The sequence below is a fragment of the Geotrypetes seraphini genome, chromosome 15, assembly GCF_902459505.1.
Source record: "Geotrypetes seraphini chromosome 15, aGeoSer1.1, whole genome shotgun sequence".
In the NCBI taxonomy this organism is placed as follows: domain Eukaryota; kingdom Metazoa; phylum Chordata; class Amphibia; order Gymnophiona; family Dermophiidae; genus Geotrypetes; species Geotrypetes seraphini.
The window spans coordinates 37,364,101-37,381,596 of record NC_047098.1 but is presented as its reverse complement, the minus strand read 5'-3'; the positions used below and the strand labels follow the sequence as shown (position 1 = coordinate 37,381,596).

The window sequence follows — 17,496 nt, the reverse complement described above, 5'->3', positions numbered from 1 at the left end:
TGATACGCTCTTGTCTCAGCCTGTTCGTTCAATTCTGGATGCCTCCAGGAAACCGGCCACTCTTCAATGTTACCATCAGAAATGGACACGGTTTTCTTCATGGTGTCTTCTTCATCATTATGATCCCACTTCCCTTGCAGTGGAGACCTTGTTGGATTATCTCCTTTCTTTGTCAGACTCTGGCCTTAAGTCCACTTCAATCAGAGTCCATCTCAGTGCTATAGCGGCTTTTCATGAGCCAGTCCATGGAAAACTCCTCTCAGCTCACCCCTTGGTATCCAGGTTCATGCGGGGTCTTTTTAATCTGAAACCACCTCTTAAAGCCCCTCCTGTTATCTGGGATCTCAATGTAGTTCTTTCCGCTTTAATGAAGCCTCCATTTGAACCCTTGGCTACTGCTTCTTTCAAGTTCCTCACTTGGAAGGTACTTTTCCTTATTGCTCTTACCTCTGCCAGGAGGGTCAGTGAGCTACATGCACTAGTGTCGGATCCACCTTTTACGGTCTTTCATCATGACAAGGTGGTTCTACGTACACATCCAAAGTTTCTCCCGAAGGTTGTCTCTGAATTCCATCTCAACCAATCCATTGTTCTGCCTGTCTTTTTTCCGAAACCTCACTCTCATTCTGGAGAACAGGCTCTACATACTTTGGACTGTAAGAGGGCTCTGGCTTACTATTTAGACCGTACTAAGCCCCACAGATCATCTCCCCAACTCTTTCTGTCCTTTGATCCGAATAAATTGGGACATCCTGTCTCTAAACGTACGTTGTCTAATTGGCTGGCAGCGTGCATTTCATTCTGTTATGCTCAGACCGGACTGACACTGGATGGTTCTGTCACGGCCCATAGAGTCCGAGCCATGGCAGCATCTGTAGCTTTCCTCCGTTCCACTCCTATTGAGGAAATCTGCAAGGCTGCTACTTGGTCCTCAGTTCATACTTTTACATCTCATTATTGTCTGGACACTTTCTCCAGACGGGATGGACACTTCGGCCAATCTGTTTTGCAAAATTTGTTTTCCTAATGGCCAACCTTCCCACCATCCCTCTTTTTGTTAGCTTGGAGGTCACCCATCAGTCAAGAATATGCTGCCTGCTTGTCCTGGGATAAAGCACAGTTACTTACCGTAACAGGTGTTATCCAGGGACAGCAGGCAGATATTCTTGCGTCCCTACCTCCTCCCCGGGTTGGCTTCTTAGCTGGCTTATCCTAACTGGGGACCGCGCGCCTCTGTCGGGCGGGAAGGCACTCGCGCGTGCGCGGTGCGGCCTACCAGAACTTTCTAAGTTCTTAGAGTGCAATCACTCTAAAATTGTCCGCACCGGGGCTCCGTCGGTGCCGTCACCCATCAGTCAAGAATATCTGCCTGCTGTCCCTGGATAACACCTGTTACGGTAAGTAACTGTGCTTTCGACAAGACAAACACAATAAAACATTAACAATATCATCATTAAAATCTTATTTTAAGTTCATCCTACAAGATGGAAAGACAAAATCCCATAACATTTACAGGACGGGAAACCAAAACATGGAAAAACGCTGGGTTTTGGAAAGTCTGTCCAGGAGCCCACACAGTCCTCTAAAAAGAGGACATGTCCAGGAAATGTCTGGTAACCCTATGCATTTTATTATATTTGTATACAGACAGGATCCTAGTATATTTTGTATAATCCAAGTATTTGCAGAAACCTGCTTACTGCTGGCACTGTGATGTATTTTCTTAAAAGAATTCCATGTACACACTGCTATACTCTTTAATTCGTCGAATGTACAGCCTCTCTTTATTGTATTTACAGTTACCCTTTATTGTAAACCGCCTAGAAGTCGCAAGATTACTGGCGGTATATAAAAATAAAGTTGTTATTATTATTATTATTAAAAAAAAAAAAAGCACTGAAAACAAAATTGATTATTTGGCCAAATGTTTCCTAGTTATGATCCAAATAAGATGCACTTAATTTTTTTAGCAACTAGTTCATAATGTACATAAATTCTTACTATTTATATCCCCTTTTTTATTAAGCCATGTTGCTCAGCACAGCATGATAAAAGGTGGGGGGAGGAGATATGTGTGTTATTGAAACCAAATCAAGTCATGTGAACACATTGTTATCTGCTGTGCAGTGTGTCCTGTAATATCGGTAATCTGGGTTTGATTCATTTGCCTAGTTTTTGCTCTTTAAGTCAGGCCTGGGCTAACTCATTGACAACAGTGGTACTAGTCAGGCTTGAGTGTAGAACCACACTAGGTTCTGCATGGCTCTGCAGTTTGTGAACTCTGGCCAAAGGTCAGGGGTTTTCATTCAAGTCCTTAGGAAATATCCAGCCATTTGACTTTTCAGGATATTCATAGTGAATATGTACGAGACAGATTTCACTTGCCTGCATTGCCTCTCTTGAATGAAAATCTATTCATGATTGCGTATTGTGGATATTCTGAAAATCTAACTGGGTGAAGAACTCCTTCTTTACATGGTTAGAATAGAAGAGAATCGGAGAAGTTGAAAAATAGGAGGAACTCCCAAAGTAGCTGTGAATGAAGCTCACTAAGGCAAACAGGATGATTTGCCATGTACCCCCATGCTACAGGAAGTGCCAAGCCTATTTGAAACTGAAGGGTTTTTTGGCCCCCTTCCAAATTTCTGCCCTGGACCCCAGGCTATTTAACATCATACTTGCAGTAAGGCTGTATATTTCAGTGGAAGCTGTGTCTCCAAAAGAGCATAAAGAAGCTGTTGGGTTATTTTTTTTTTTTTTTTTTTTAAAAAGGTCCTTCCTACACTGATTTTTTTTGTGGAGAGAAGATTTGCACTTTTCATGCTGGTTTATCATTGTTTTGTTTCCCTTTTGAGATGTCCTCTCCTTGTATATTTGTGCTGCTGTTTACTGATACAGCTCCACTATGTTTTCCTCTTACACAATGAGCACTGAATTACACCACTGAGGCAATGCTACCTCTGAGCTTACAACTCGGCTGCACATGCAGAATCTAGTTATTCATGCAAAGTGTTTCATAGCTGATTCTTTTTAATCAAACTGTGTATGCATTATTCATTTTTTTTTCATACAAGTCGAATAATCCTGTCTCCTGATAGGTTCTCAATTTTTTTTAAAAAGATGTATACTTGTTGAAATAGATATGATACATGCCTGCATGATTCTCTATAACTGAATATGGCCAACAGCGTGTCTTCCCTTCTATTCCTGATTTTTACTCATTTCTACTTTACACATTTCTGATTAAACATATAAGGTGAGAAACTTGATCAGACACCTATCTTCCAACACTTACTGTGCTAGCTGAAATAACAGTATGGATGGCAGATTTGATTTTTTTTATTTTTCTTCTTCCTAATTTATTTTCCTCTTGTCTCTTAGCAACAGCTGGAGGAAGAAGCTGCAAAGCCTCCAGAGCCAGAGAAACCTGTCTCCCCTCCTCCAGTGGAACAGAAACACCGCAGTATCATACAAATAATTTACGATGAGAATCGGGTAAGTCCTCTGTCTCACTGTTTTAGTCCATGTTAGGAGTCTGTTATTTACTCTGTTGGATACTTGAATACACAATTTTGTAGCTCCTTCTTAATTTGTGTATCACATTATCGTCTTATTTATGCTATTTAGGTACTATTTTGTGTAAAACTATATCCATATGTTAGTCTTGATCAGTGCTCCCGGTCTCCTGCTTGCACAGGATTTTGGAAAACCGGGGTTTGGGCAGCTGGTTGGGCACAAAAATATGCATTTTCCTTTGTGCTTTTGTTTAATCTCCCCTCTCCCATTCCTTTCCATTCTCATCTAGCCTGAAGGAGGATGAGAAGAATGGTGGTGCATCAAGCCACATGATCTTTTGCTACACATTCTCCATCCTTTCCCTTTTTTACTTTCCTTGCTAACATTCCATGGAAGTCAATGGAAATTTAAATAGCATTGTATCTCCCAGTGTGGGAGTCCACAGATCTTCAGGCACCCTTGACCAGAGTGGCTGTTGACCAAAGAGCCTGCAAACCTCTGGCATCTTGTGCCAGTGTTCCATTAATCCACCATCATGTTGAATTGTTATTTTCCAAGATGATGGCAGATGTTTTCCCTTAAGACCTCCTTTCTCTAGGAGCAGGTAAGTACTGTTCTTTAGCATTCCTCCAGATTGGCACAGAAACGGATGGGTTTACGCTTCTCTGCCAGCAGGTGGAGACTGATACATTACTTTTCAAGTTTCAAGTTCAAGTTTATTTGGATGTTTGATTAATCGCCTATTAAAGTTTACTAGGCGATGTACATAATCCCAAAACAATCAATAAGATAAAAACATGTAACATTAAACAAAATTAAAACAAATTAACATACATGATTTAGAATGGAAAAAGAGGGGAAAAGTTACAATCTTGTGTATAGTTAATAGATAGAAAAAGAAAAGAAACACAGGGGAAGGGTACATAAATGTTTTCACTGGCAGTGGATAGTATTTTGCAAATATTAAAAATAATTATTCAAAGGAAAAGAGGGTATCAGAAGTTAAAAACGTCATTGAAAAAAAATGACTTCAAAAGTTTTTTAAATTTTTGAAGTCATACTTTTGACTGTAGTATGAGTATAAGTGGGCTGTGCAATTCAATCAGTCTGTTCTCAGTCTTCAGCAGGTGGAGTGGTAAGCCTGTTCAGTCATTCCTTGGTTTAGTGTAGGGCCTGTTGGATTTGCTTAGTGGCTTTCTTGTCCCTGTTGTGGATGCCAGATTGAGCTTGGGGGACCCTTTGGGGAGGGGGATCCATCTGACCTAGGGGGTACCACACTCAACTGGTCGAATCCCTTCCCCCATTTCCCCCACCTCCTCTAAATTTTTTATCTTAGAGGTCCCTCAGCTGTAAGCTTTGCCATTTGGGTCTGCTTAATTGCTCACTAAAGTTGTATAAAAAAAAATCCCAAAAAACAAATAAACTCAAAACCTTGAGGCAGTGCCAGTCTGTAAGGAAGCTTTAACTTAGCTTCAATTGACTTTAATTGTTTTTTATTGCTAACTTGCACTTTTGTTTTTTCCTCCTATCTGTGGTCTCAACTATCGGTGCTCATTGAAGGCAGTTTAGCCTTGAGAGACTCCCAGGATTGTAAGATGGAGTCTCTTCTTAAGCAGAGTTTTGATGTGGCTGCCTTGGCTGTCCAGGCGGCAATTTGGTAGGCTGGGCTTGTTTCCAGTGGTCTGAGTGGGTCCTGGACCAGGAGTCTGATGACTAGTCCTTGGTGGAACAGGTGGTGACTAAGATTGAGCTTGGTGCTTCTTATCTCTCGGATGCCATGATCTTTTGTGGGCATTTGCCAAGTCCATGGCCCTCGGAGTGACCACTCGCCATACCCTGTGACTTTGGGGTTGGTCAGCGGATGTGGCCTCAAAGGCTAAGCTTAGTAAGCTTCCTTTTAGAGGCTCCTTCCTTTTCGGGGAGGAGTTGGATAAGCTTGTTCAGGCCTTGAGTGACTCTAAGGTGCTCCTGCTTCCGGAGGACCATCTTTGCCAGGCGTTGCAGGGTGGCGGTGTTTGTGTAATTTTTGTCTTTACTGCCCTGGCCGGGGTGCAGCCTCTCTTCCTTCCAGAGGACGTTTCTTTCAGCGCATGCCATCCTTTCAGGGAGCCTACTAGGGGGGTCGTGACTCCATCGGTGGCTCCTCTGCCCGTTCGACCCAATGACTCATTGTGTGTCCTTCCTCCGGTTGCGTTGTGAGCTCGGTTTCAGGAGTTTTACTGGAGGTGGGCTTAGATCACAACTGATCAGTGGGTCCTAGAGGTGATTCGGGACAGCTATGCTCTAGAGTTTTCCCAGCCCTTGCTAGATCATTTCCTCTCTCCTCCTTGTCATGCAGCTTGGAAGAAGCGGGCTTTTCGTCAGACGCTGCAAAGGTCTTAAAACAGTGGTCCCAGTGCCCCCTTAGGAATTTCATATAGGCAGGTACTCCATTTACTTCATGGTGCCCAAGAAAAGAAGTGTTTTTTTTTTCAGCCCATCTTGGATCTGAAAGGTGTCAACAGGGCGCTTCGGGTTCCGTCTTTTTGCATGGAAACTCTGAAATCCATCATTCTGGCCTTTTGGCCTGGGGAGTTTTTGACTTCTCTCGATCAGACGGAGGAGGTCTACCTGCATGTTCCAATTTGGGCCTTCCATCAGCATTTCCTTCGCTTTGCGATTTGGGAAAGCACTATCAGTTTTGTGCGCTTCCTTTTGGTCTGGCCAAGGCTCTGTGGACTTTCACCAAAATTATGGTGGCGGCCTTAAGCAAGGAGGGCATTCTGGTTCATCCCTATCTGGATGACTGGTTGATTCAAGCGAAGTCCTTTCATGAGAGCTCCTGGGTCATGACTCAGGTTGTGGAGTTCCTGCAGTCACTGGGCTAGTTGGTCAACTTATCCAAAAGTCAGTTGACTCTGTCTCAGTGCTTGGAGTATCTTGGAGTTCTCTTCGACACCAGCTTGGGGAGAGTCTTTCTTCCTGTGGCCCGGATGCTGAAATTTCAGTCACAGATTCGCTTCCTGATGGATTGTTGTTGCCCTAGGGCGCAAGATTTTCTGCAGGATTTGGGATCGATGGTGGCCTCCTTGGAAGTAGTCAGGTGGACTTGGGCTCACATGCATCCCCTTCAGTATGCTCTCTTTCAGTGGTGGTCTCCACAGTTTCAAGCTCTGGGCTCTCCGGTTCCTCTTTAGGGGTTAGTTCATCACAGCTTGTACAGGTGGCTGCAGTCTTCCAATCTGGTTCAAGGGGTGAGTTTGGATCAGCCCCAGTGGACAGTGCTTCTTAAGAATACCAGTCTCCTCAGTTGGAGGAGCTCAATGTATCATTTGCTCGACTCAGGGCAGCTGGTCTCCGAAGGAAGCATCCTGGTTGATCAATGTTCTGGAGACCAGAGCCATTCGGTTGGCATTACTTGCTTTCCAGTCGTTGCTGAAGGGCAAGTCGGTTTGGGTTCTCTCGGACAATGCCACAGTGCTGGCTTACATCAGTCATTGGGGGAGGAGAAGGGGGGGAGACTAAGAGTCATCTGGTAGCGCAGGAGACATCTCTTCTCATGGAGTAGGCAGAGGCTCATTTTCTGGACATCTTGGCTTCCCATATCGTGGGAGTAAACAACGTCCAGGTGGACTTCTTAAAACATAGAAACATAGAAGATGACGGCAGATAAGGGCCATAGCTCATCAGGTCTGCCCACTCTACTGACCCACCCCCAAGTCTACTATCCTAGGGATCCCACTCCTGGTGACAGGTTCCCTTGGCTTAACCCTCTAAGGGATCCCACATGGACATCCCATTTGCTCTTAAATTCTTGCACGCTGTTTGCCTCAATCACCTGCACTGGGAGCTCGTTCCAAGGATCAACCATTCTCTCGGTGAAGAAATATTTCCTGGTGTCGCCATGAAATTTCCCGCTCCTGAGTTTGAGCGGATGCCCTCTTGTGGCTGAGGGTCCTTTGAGAAAGAGAATCTCTTCTTCCATCTCGATACAGCCGGTAATATACTTAAACATCTTGATCATGTCTCCTCTCTCCCTACGTTCCTCAAGTGAGTACAGCTGCAAATTTTTCAGCCTTTCCTCGTACGATAGATCCTTGAGCCCCGAGACCATCCTGGTGGCCATTCGCTGCACCGACTCCACTCTCAGCACATCTTTTCGGTAGTGTACTGGATCCCGGAGAGTGATGTCTTGGCCTGGAAGTCTTTGAGTTCATTGTTCAGGCCTGGGGCCGGCCAGTCGACCTCATGGCTATGAGTGTCAATGCAAAAGCACTGAGGTTCTTCAGTCGCCGCAGGGATTACCAAGCCAAGAGTCTGGATGCTCTGGTACAGTCTTGGCCAGGCACTCATGGTATGCAGATCTGGTTCGTCTTCTCATGGCAGATCCTCTTCCGCTGCCCCATTTATTTATTTCTCCCAAAGGAGCCCAGAACGGGTCACAAGAGTACATTCACAGTATGAGCAGGACATGAGGGTTTAAATTACACCTTTTACAGATTAGTCAAAACATACAGACTTGAAACTACAAAATTAGTGGACAATAGGATATTTTAAATTTGTAGCATTTTCCGTATGGACATATCCTAACATAGAGGTAAAATAGCTTTTGCTTTGCAGGTGTGTACATCGTTGAAATATGGTGGGGTTTTGATCCGGTGGGTATCAGACTTTCTGACTCAGAGTCCCATTCCAATGTTTGATCTGGGTCCCTTTTGTCTTACGGCTCTTGAAAGGGAACGCCTAAGTAAGAAAGGTTATTTAAATAGGTTGATCTCCACCCTCTTAAGTTCTCGGAGACTCTCAACCTCTTGGGTTTATGTACGAGTTTGGTGTCTCTTTGAGGTGTAGTATTCCACACCTGGCATGGTTCCCCTTTGCGCCTCTTTGCATCACATCTTGGAGTTCTTGCAAGACAGCCTGGACTGGGGCCTTGCCTGGTCCTCCTCCAGGGTTCAGATTGTAGTTTTGCCTTCTTTTCATGGTCTGTTGTATGGTTGGCATTTAGCCTCTTCGGATGTGATTCAGTTCTTGAGAGCGGCGGAATTGCTCCGGCCTCCAGTTTGTCCTTCAGTTCCGGCCTGGGATCTCAATCTGGTTCTCTTGGTTCCTGCACATTGAAGGATCTTACTCCCAAGGCGGTGTTCCTGGTGGTCATTATGTCAGCGAGGCGTGTTTCTGATCCGCAAGCCTTCCTGGAGTTTTTCAGGGAGCGGGTCGTGCTACGGCCGATTCCCTTGTTTCTGCTGAAGGTGATCTTGCCTTTTCATATCAATCAGTCCTTGGTCCTTCTGGTCTTAGGTAGTCGAGAAGGATCTTTGGAGCAGAGACAATTGTGCAAACTGGATGTCTGTAGAGTCCTTTGCACTTATGTTCAGCAGACTCAGGAGTTCCATCAGTTGGATCCAGCGCACAATTGGAGCCTTGGAAGCATCGTCCCTCTTAGTGGATCCTTGTAAGAGGAACGATGCTTCCAAGGCTACAATTGTGCGCTGGATCAAGGAGGCTGTCGCTTTGGCCTACCTTCTTCAAAAGAAGCCTGTTCCGGATTTTCTCAAAGTTCGTTCCACTCAGGGGCAAGCAGCTTCTTGGGCAGAGTCTTCTCTTGTGCCTCTTGTGAATATCTGTAAAGCTGCGGTTTGATCTTCTCCATTCCTTTTTTGCGAGGCTACCATGTGGCGGTCCTTTGGGGATCCCACCCTTGATGGGTACTGCTTTGATATATCCCATCTGTTTCTGTGCTAGTCTGGAGGGACGCTAAAGAAGGAAAAATTAGGTTCTTACCTGTTAATTTTTTTTCTTTTAGCCCATCCAGCCCTGTCGTTTTTATTCAGTGTCTTTTTGCAAAGAGTACTTTTTTTTCCTGTGGTATCTTTTTGTTGGGGTTGCTGGGGAGTTCAATAAGAGCAGTGGCGTTTGGTTCGTCTGGCTTAGCTAGCAAGCTGTGGAGACGGTTTTGAAGGTTTTGAAGGTTCTTATTCTAATCAATATGGACAATTACTTGATATTCTCCTTCTGGGAGTGACGTTAGTGTTTATAGTTCACAGTTCTTAGTTGGTTGCTGCTTGGATATTCATCAGACTGATTGTAGATGGGACAGTCAGTCCATTTATACTACGGCCAAAAGTCAATGTCTGTCTCCACCTGCTGGAGAAGGAGCGTAAACCCATCTGTTTTTGTTTCTCTGGAGGGCCTAAAAGAAAATTAGCAGGTAAGAACTTAATTTCCCCTTAGTCTGTGAGGAGTGCTGGAGGTTTGGGGTGATTCTGGTCAAGAGTTTCTCTGTGCTGAATGCCTGAACAGAGAGCCTTCATAGTTAAAATGGAGTTAGAAAGTAAAATATAAGGTTAATACTGATGTTAAAATTAACATAGATTACTTTTGAAGTTATGCATTAAAACAAAGGTAAAGGTTACTTCCAATTTAGTGCTTCTGGATTTTTTTTTTTTTTAATTTCATATTAGCACAAATTTTTTTCCTGCTCTTTGCGTTTGGGGCCCCTTTTATCAAGTTGCGCTAGAGGTTTTTAGCGCAAACCAGCGTGGTAAACGCTCTGACGCTCATAGAATTCCTATGAGTTTTCAGAGCACTTAACTCGCTGGCCCATGCTAAAAACCTCTAGCGCAGCTTGATAAAAGGGGGATAATTAAGTAGAAGTAGATAAGAAAGTAGGATTTTTAAAGACTTTTTCTCTTCCACACTAACGCTGATTATTTAACAGTTTTATTACAGAAGTCTAATTGATCTGATATAACTTTTTATGATCAGAATGTTTCTAAGATTAGTCAGTTTTCAGGGTTGAAAGGTTTATCTGAGCAGTTTGATATGGGTAAATTATAGTGCTGTATATTGCCAATTGCACAAGTTCCATGTGTAAATGGTTTGTTTGGATCCTTTTATCCAGTTGTGCAATAGGCCTTGTCTTGTCCAGCTTCTCTGGTTAGAGGAAGGGAGTTTGATAGCAAACTTTAACTGTACTGGGAAAAACTTGGCTTAAATGAGAGACATAAAATTCAGCCCTGTGATTTGGCGATGAAACAGACCAGTTGTGTTTTCTTTCCTCTAGGGTGATAGTAAAACATTCCCCCAGGCTAGCAATTATATTAACACAGCTGTTAGTTAGAAGAACCCTTGACTTTCTACTTCTATACCAGCATGTTGACATATAGCAGTTCTGTTTTGGAAATGACATTCTTTCCAAGGATATGTTTTGTTTTGAAAGTATATATAATTCTCAGTGTTGTCCCAGGCTGTACTATATTTATATACAACAGCATTTGACTGTTCATGCTTGCATGATATTCATGTGCATATCAGAATATTAAAATAATTTGTAGCATGGTTTATTTTTATAATACTGTGCTTTTTATATAACGTTAGGACAAGCAGGCAGCATATTCTCTCATAAGGGTGACGTCATCCACGGAGCCCGGTACGGACAGTTTGACACGTGAACTGTCACTTTAAGTTGAAAAACTTTGCGACTGCCCGCCCTGGGCGTGTGTGAGTGCCTTCTTGCCTGCAGAGGTGTGAGATACATCAGTTCTTCGTTTTCCATGGAGGGAAGAAGTTTGTTTTCACTGAACTCTGTTCAGTTTTTGTTGCCTTCCCGCTTCACATCTTTTATTTTCTATATTATGTTTTTCTTTCAAGTTTAGTAATTTGTTTTTATTTTTAACGGGTTTTCTCATAAAAAAGAGAGAACTTTTCTGTTTCTGGCCTTTTTCTAAGGTTGGCGGCTTTCTTCTATAACACCTCTTTAATTTACTTCTTTAAAATAATTTCTTCTGCGCCCTTTTTTTCTGTCAAGAATAGTTCTTCAGCACAAGCATGGATGGTGCCAGATCTTCGCAGCCTTTGACTTCGAAAGCATCGACATCAACATCTGCATCGTAGGACATTCTTATTGAAGTCATCTTCTCCGAGTCAACCTGCTGCACCAAGTGTACCGCCTTCGCAGCCATTAGTATCGGTGCATACTTCAGCATCCAGTTATTTGATGCAGACCACTCAACAAGACTACTGTTTCTTTAGCTTTCTATGTGTATCGAGACATCCTTCTGCGCCGATGGTACTGAATATTCACTTACTGATACCAGTACATGTTTTCAGGACAAGCCTACATGAGTCCTACAGAAGGAAATTTGGTACAACATGCTGAGGCTAGCATACATTCACTTGGTACCAGGCCGCTGTGATTTCCACTACGAGACTTCTGAGTACCGGTGTTAGCCATCCATCAGAGCTTCTCCACATCGATCCTCATTATCCTATTTTTACTTAAAGACTGGACTTTTTCACTTTCATTCAGGCTTTGCTTTGGCTTTACCTATGCCTGAATCTTCCAGCATTCCTTTAGAACTATCTTTACAAGGAATTGCTTCCTGGGACCAGATGTTCTTCAATAGATGTTCTTCAATTTCCTGGGTGTATGACAAGCTCAGTATAATTCTGCTTTAAGTTTAAAGCTCTTACTGACTCTCTTGATGATGAGTTCCTACATGTTTGGAACTGCACTTCAATTCTTTTTACAATTGGGGCACGCTTTTACATATTAGGTTTTCCCCATGAGCACTAAACTCTTGGTACGGGCAGATTCCTGTCTGCGGTCTAGGGATCCACATACATTCCTGCAAGGATGCACCTATGGCTCAGTGGTTAAAGGCACTGCTTCTATCTTCCATCGGTTGTGGGTTCAAATCTACACAACCCCTAGTACCTTAACAGCTTCGTCACCATTATCAAAATTTATACTGTCAAACAGGATTTATTTTTCTCTAAAGCAACTCATGAGGAAATCATCTGTCTGTAACCAGTATATTTATCTGGAATACCTTCTATAGTATCAAATTCATAGACTGGAATTCCATATTAAGGTCAACCTCAGCTGCTCATCTATAGCATCTGCTATGTTGTGAGCTCTGAGACATCTAGTTGTGGGGAATCTTTCTCTTCTTTTTACCATCGAGGTGGCCACGTTAAATTTCAACATGGAAGGAGTTGGAATACTTTGAATAACATATAAGTTTCCTTTCTATTTGAGTCACAGGCAAGACTGGGCTGTTGCTGCAAAACTAGAAAATCTAGCAGCAGCCTCAAAAAATTTGCAAGGCACCTCCTTTTAATATGCTCAGCCCCTTTTTTAATTTGCCTCTTGATGAATATAATAGATTTCTCTCTGCTCTTGCTCAACCTGTCTGTTAGCATCAGAGGTACTAAATGTTCGGTCTTCGTTCACCTGATCTTTGGGACCTACAACTGCATTGGCAGATGAACCACCAATAATTTTAATACACAGTTCTGCTCTTTAGCCTGACCACTTCCGGGAGGCTTCATCAAGAACTGTGTTCTGATGGCAGCAACTTTGATGCCAAGCCATTTTTTCCCTAACTTGATGATTGGCTATTATAGGATGCCTCTTCTCGGGGATGTTTTCAGACATTTAAGGTTATAGTTAGCTTTTTGATATCTCAGCTTTAATCTTCTTAACCACTGCAATTCATAACAGCTCTGCTTGATACAATTATACTCGGGGTCTTCCTACTTTAGCAATGACAGGACTACCTATTTCAACTTTCCACTCAAGTCTTTCATCTTCTGTCTATCTTAGCTAGACAACTGATGGCACTCTTGGATCACATGGCGTCTTCAGTCCATATTACACAAGACTTCATTTTGAACTGCCCAGTAGCCTCTGACATCTACATGGTCTCCAGTGTTTAATCCTTTTTCACAACCACTTTCATCGCTGTGCTACTCTCTTCAGTGGGGGATGACTTTGTCCACTCTTCTCTGCTCAGATTCAACAAATCACCAAATCCTGGCTCTTCCTCCTCTATAATATTACCAAAATCTGTCCTGTTTTCTCTGAACACACTACCAAAACCCTTGTCCACGCTCTCATCACCTTGCGCTTAGACTACTGCAATGTACTTCTCTCGGGCCTCCTTCGCACCCGTCTCTCAGCTCTTCAACCATTCAAAATTCTGCTGCATGACTCGTATTCCATGAGAGCCGCTATTCTCATATTACCCCTCTCCTCAAGTCACTTCATTGGCTCCCCGTCCATTTCCGAATACAGTTTAAACTCCTCTTGCTGACATACAAGTGCATTCGCTCTGAAGCCCCCCTATAGCGCTCCTCACTTATCTCCCACTATTCTCCCCCACCCCATAATCTCCACTCATCAGGCAATCCCATCTTATCTGTACCCTTCTCTTCCACTGCCAACTCCAACTCTGTCCCTTCTTTCTTGCGGCACCATATGCCTGGAACAGGCTGCCTGAATCAATTAGTTGTGCTCCATCCCTGGCAGTGTTCAAATCCAAGCTAAAGGCCCACTTTTTTGAAATTGCTTTCAACTTTTAACTCCCTGCTGTCAGATACCTATACCTACTGTATAGGTATCTGACAGCTCTTCGGAGCAGGGACTGTCTATTGTATATTAATATGATTAATGTAAAGATCTCCGTTTCGCTCTCATTTACAATAAGAGAGCTTCATCAGGACCAGAGTGGTTAATACTAATTAACACTGTCAAAATTACTAACTACCATATAAAATATCGATTTTCCGTCGTAGTTGTGGTCCGAGAGCCGGGTATGACAACATACACCCGAGCTAAGTATCACCATCTTTATATTATAAATTTGAAATAAGGAAAAATATAGAAAAAATCATTGATAAAAGGAAAAATAAAAGATTTTTTCCATACATTTTAAATTGAATAAATAAGTTGTAAAGATCGATGATAGCTCACTAATTAGTTACAAGCCAGGATTAAGTTCTTTTAGCTTGTAACTGCGAGCGCTTGAGATCCTAATTCATCAATTAAATTCAATTTGAATGTAGATGTATGAATTTTTGGTTTGACATCAGCCTATTTTTTTTAAATCACTTCGATCAGACTTCACGTTACGGTTTTCATTGTTTCCATGTTTATTTTACTGTTAAAGTTCTGACTATTCATCTTCTTGTTGACAGTTTATGAAAGTACTTGTCAACATCGGACCATTTCTCAAACCTCTTCTGGTTTGGAATCTTACTGTGGTTCTCTCCAGTCTGCTACAGCCTCCATTTCAACCTATTGCCTATGTTCTTCTTAACTTCCTCTGTTAGGAAGTGCAGTTTTTAAAATCTCTACCACTTTTGACTTACCTCTGTGTGAGTTTCACACCTTAGTATCAGACACATCTTTTTTGTTTTTTTACCATGATAAGTTGTTTCTCCGCATTCTTCCAAAGGTAGTCTGGATTTTCATTTCCATCTATTCATCGTGTCACCAGTTTTCTTTCTGAAATTTGTTTCTCATTCTGCCAAGACAGCTCTTCATACCAATGGTTCCCAAACCTGTCATGGGGGACCCCCAGCCAGTCAGGTTTTCAAGATATCCCTAATGAATATGCATGAGAGAGATTTGCATACCTGTCACTTCCATTATATGCAAATCTCTCTCATGCATATTCATTAGGGATATCTTGAAAACCTGACTGGCTGGGGGTCCCCCAGGACAGGTTTGGGAACCACTGCCTTATACTGTAAACGAGCCTTAGCCTATTACTTAGCAAGGTCTCATTTGCATTCTAACAAGATGAGCTAGTCTGCCACCAGAATAACTATTTCCACATGGCTTGAGGCCTGTATTTCTTTTTGCTATGCTCAGGACGGGCTGCAGCTTGGAGATCTTATAACAGCACACGGGCTCCGAGCTATGCAGCTTTAGTTGCTTTCTTGTGTTCCACTTCCATTGCTGAAATCTGCAAAACAGCTACTTGGTCCTCAGTTCACACGTTCATCTCTCTCTCTCTCGTTTCTAGAATTCTTTCCAGACGCGATGGTTACTTTGGCCAAGCAATATTATAATTTTTATTCTCTTATCTGTCCAGCTGTCTCTCCATCCCGTTACAGTAAGCTAGGGAGTCCCATATGTGAGAATATGCTTCCTGCTTGTCCTAGGATAAAGCACAGTTACTTACCATAACAGGTGTTATCCAGGGATAGCAGGCAGATATTCTCGCATCCCACCCACCTCCCCTGGTTGGCTTCTTAGCTTTCTTACGGAACTGACGTATCTCGTGCCTCTGTGGGCGGGCTGTGCAGGCAGTCGTAAAGTTTTTCAATTTAAAGTGACAGTTCACTTGTCAAACTGTCCATACTGGACTCTATTTATGACATCGTCCATATGTGAGAATATCTGCCTGCTGTCCCCAGTAAATAACTGTGCTTTATACAGAATAGAGACCTTACAAAGGAGACCTGCCAGAATGGTGCCAGGACTGCACCATGAAATCCTTGAAGAGAAACTTAGATGTGATAATGAAATATTTCTTTGTGTTTAGCCAGTTTAAAAGTCTTGTGTTAAGTCCTGTTTTGCACCATTCTTTTCCACTGAAAAAGATGATAAAAAAGCAAGTCTTAACATGAGGCTTGAGGAATTTATCAGTGTGAGCTATTGTTAAGGTTTGTTATTTTACTAATAACTAGGGTTATCATTAACTAGGTCTTGTATAAAATGAGACCATTACTAAAATGACACAAGTTAATGATAAAACATGTCTCAACGGTAGCCCATGTTGATAACTACACCCCTTAAATGGATAGACCCAAGAGTTTCACATGGTAGGTTATGGCCTGGATGCCTAGTAGATGCCAAAACCATATCTGAATTCAAAAGAGAATGGGATAAGCACAGAAGCTTAAAGAGAAAGTGAGGGTAAATCTGAAAATTGAGTGAGATCTGCAGGAGGAAGTGGGCAGACCAAACAGGTCTTGGAGTCTTTTTTTTTTTTCCCCCCCCTCCCTTCTTATGGTAGTCTCTATGTAGTATTTATTTGATTGTGTATTTCATTTGTAAGATCTGTTTTTTTGCATTTAGAATTTAAAAAAAACAGTGAGCTTGATATTTCTAAAAGAACAATTTTAGCATTTTTTAAAAGTGCTGGCTCTGGTAAATGAAAGATCATCATGCAAGGATCCCTGCCCTTGAGCTGGAAATGTAAAAGAACAGGAGAAAATTTAGGCTAGAAAAATAAAATAAAATCCTGTATGATTCCTGTTTTCCACCCAAAGTTTGTTCCTGATGTAAAGAAAATAACAAGACTAGAGGTGGCGCTGTTCTTAATCATATGACTTCCTGCATATGTTTGTTTTTTTAGTTCACATTGAAGGTACAGCCGATTTCCCTTTTTGTATAGGGTTTATTTTGAGAATAAAATGCCATTAGATGGTTCTTGTACCATCCCAATCTATTCCTGGACAAGTGGGTTATGTATCCTATTTCATGAGATCTCTTGTAGGAAGCTTCATTTACATATTTTTGATCCCCTTTTGCCTCAGGACTGCCCTCTGACTTCCAGTTGTCTTCCTACAAGTGTGATAGTAGGAACTGTTCTTTTCTGCTCATGTTTATTTTTTTCTTACCTTCACTAATTTATCAGGGAATTTTGTGCTGCAGAGGATCCCTTTGGGGACAGTTCTGGCTGTGGGAGATCGCAGACTTGAATAGGATAGATTCTGCTTCCAAGGTGTATATGCTTTGCAGAGCACCTCCTTGGACAGCTTGCTTTTCCAGTTTCAGAGCTCAGGAACTGTTTCCTTGGGAGCTATGTTCACCCCAGGTTCATCCGCTAGTGGAGTGCAGGTTGTACAGCTTCATGGCGGTAAGTCCAGGATCAGGGTTAGCTGTGTCTCTCCCACCATAGTGTGTGCAACAGATCTGGTGGGGGTTGAAGTCTCCAGCCAAGTCATGGACCCAGGAAGCAGTCAGAAGAAACAAGCAGTTTCATATTCCAGATTTGTTGAGGCAGAGATCTCCCTGTAAGCTGTTTCAGCTTCTTCCTGCAGCTCCCAGAACACAGCATGGCACAGTGAGTAGCAGGCTGACAGCCTGAGAGATCGATTTGAGGAGGTCTGTAAAATTGATTTTTTTAGGGTTTCAGGAGTTAGTACTGGGTTTTCCCATCTCAGAAATCCTAAAATCGCTACTTTTTTGTTTTCTGTGTG

General features: G+C 42.5%; 1 protein-coding gene across 12 annotated transcripts in view; it reads left to right on the top strand.

Annotated features, from left to right (window-relative positions):
- NCOR1 (nuclear receptor corepressor 1) overlaps positions 1 to 17,496 on the top strand; it is a 509,406-nt gene that overhangs the window by 96,878 nt on the left and 395,032 nt on the right. For all 12 annotated transcript variants that reach the window (XM_033922034.1, XM_033922033.1, XM_033922035.1 and 9 more), the window contains one exon: positions 3,382 to 3,495. In XM_033922034.1, the coding sequence (XP_033777925.1) occupies positions 3,382 to 3,495 (114 nt within the window). The remainder of the gene's footprint in view (positions 1 to 3,381; positions 3,496 to 17,496) is intronic.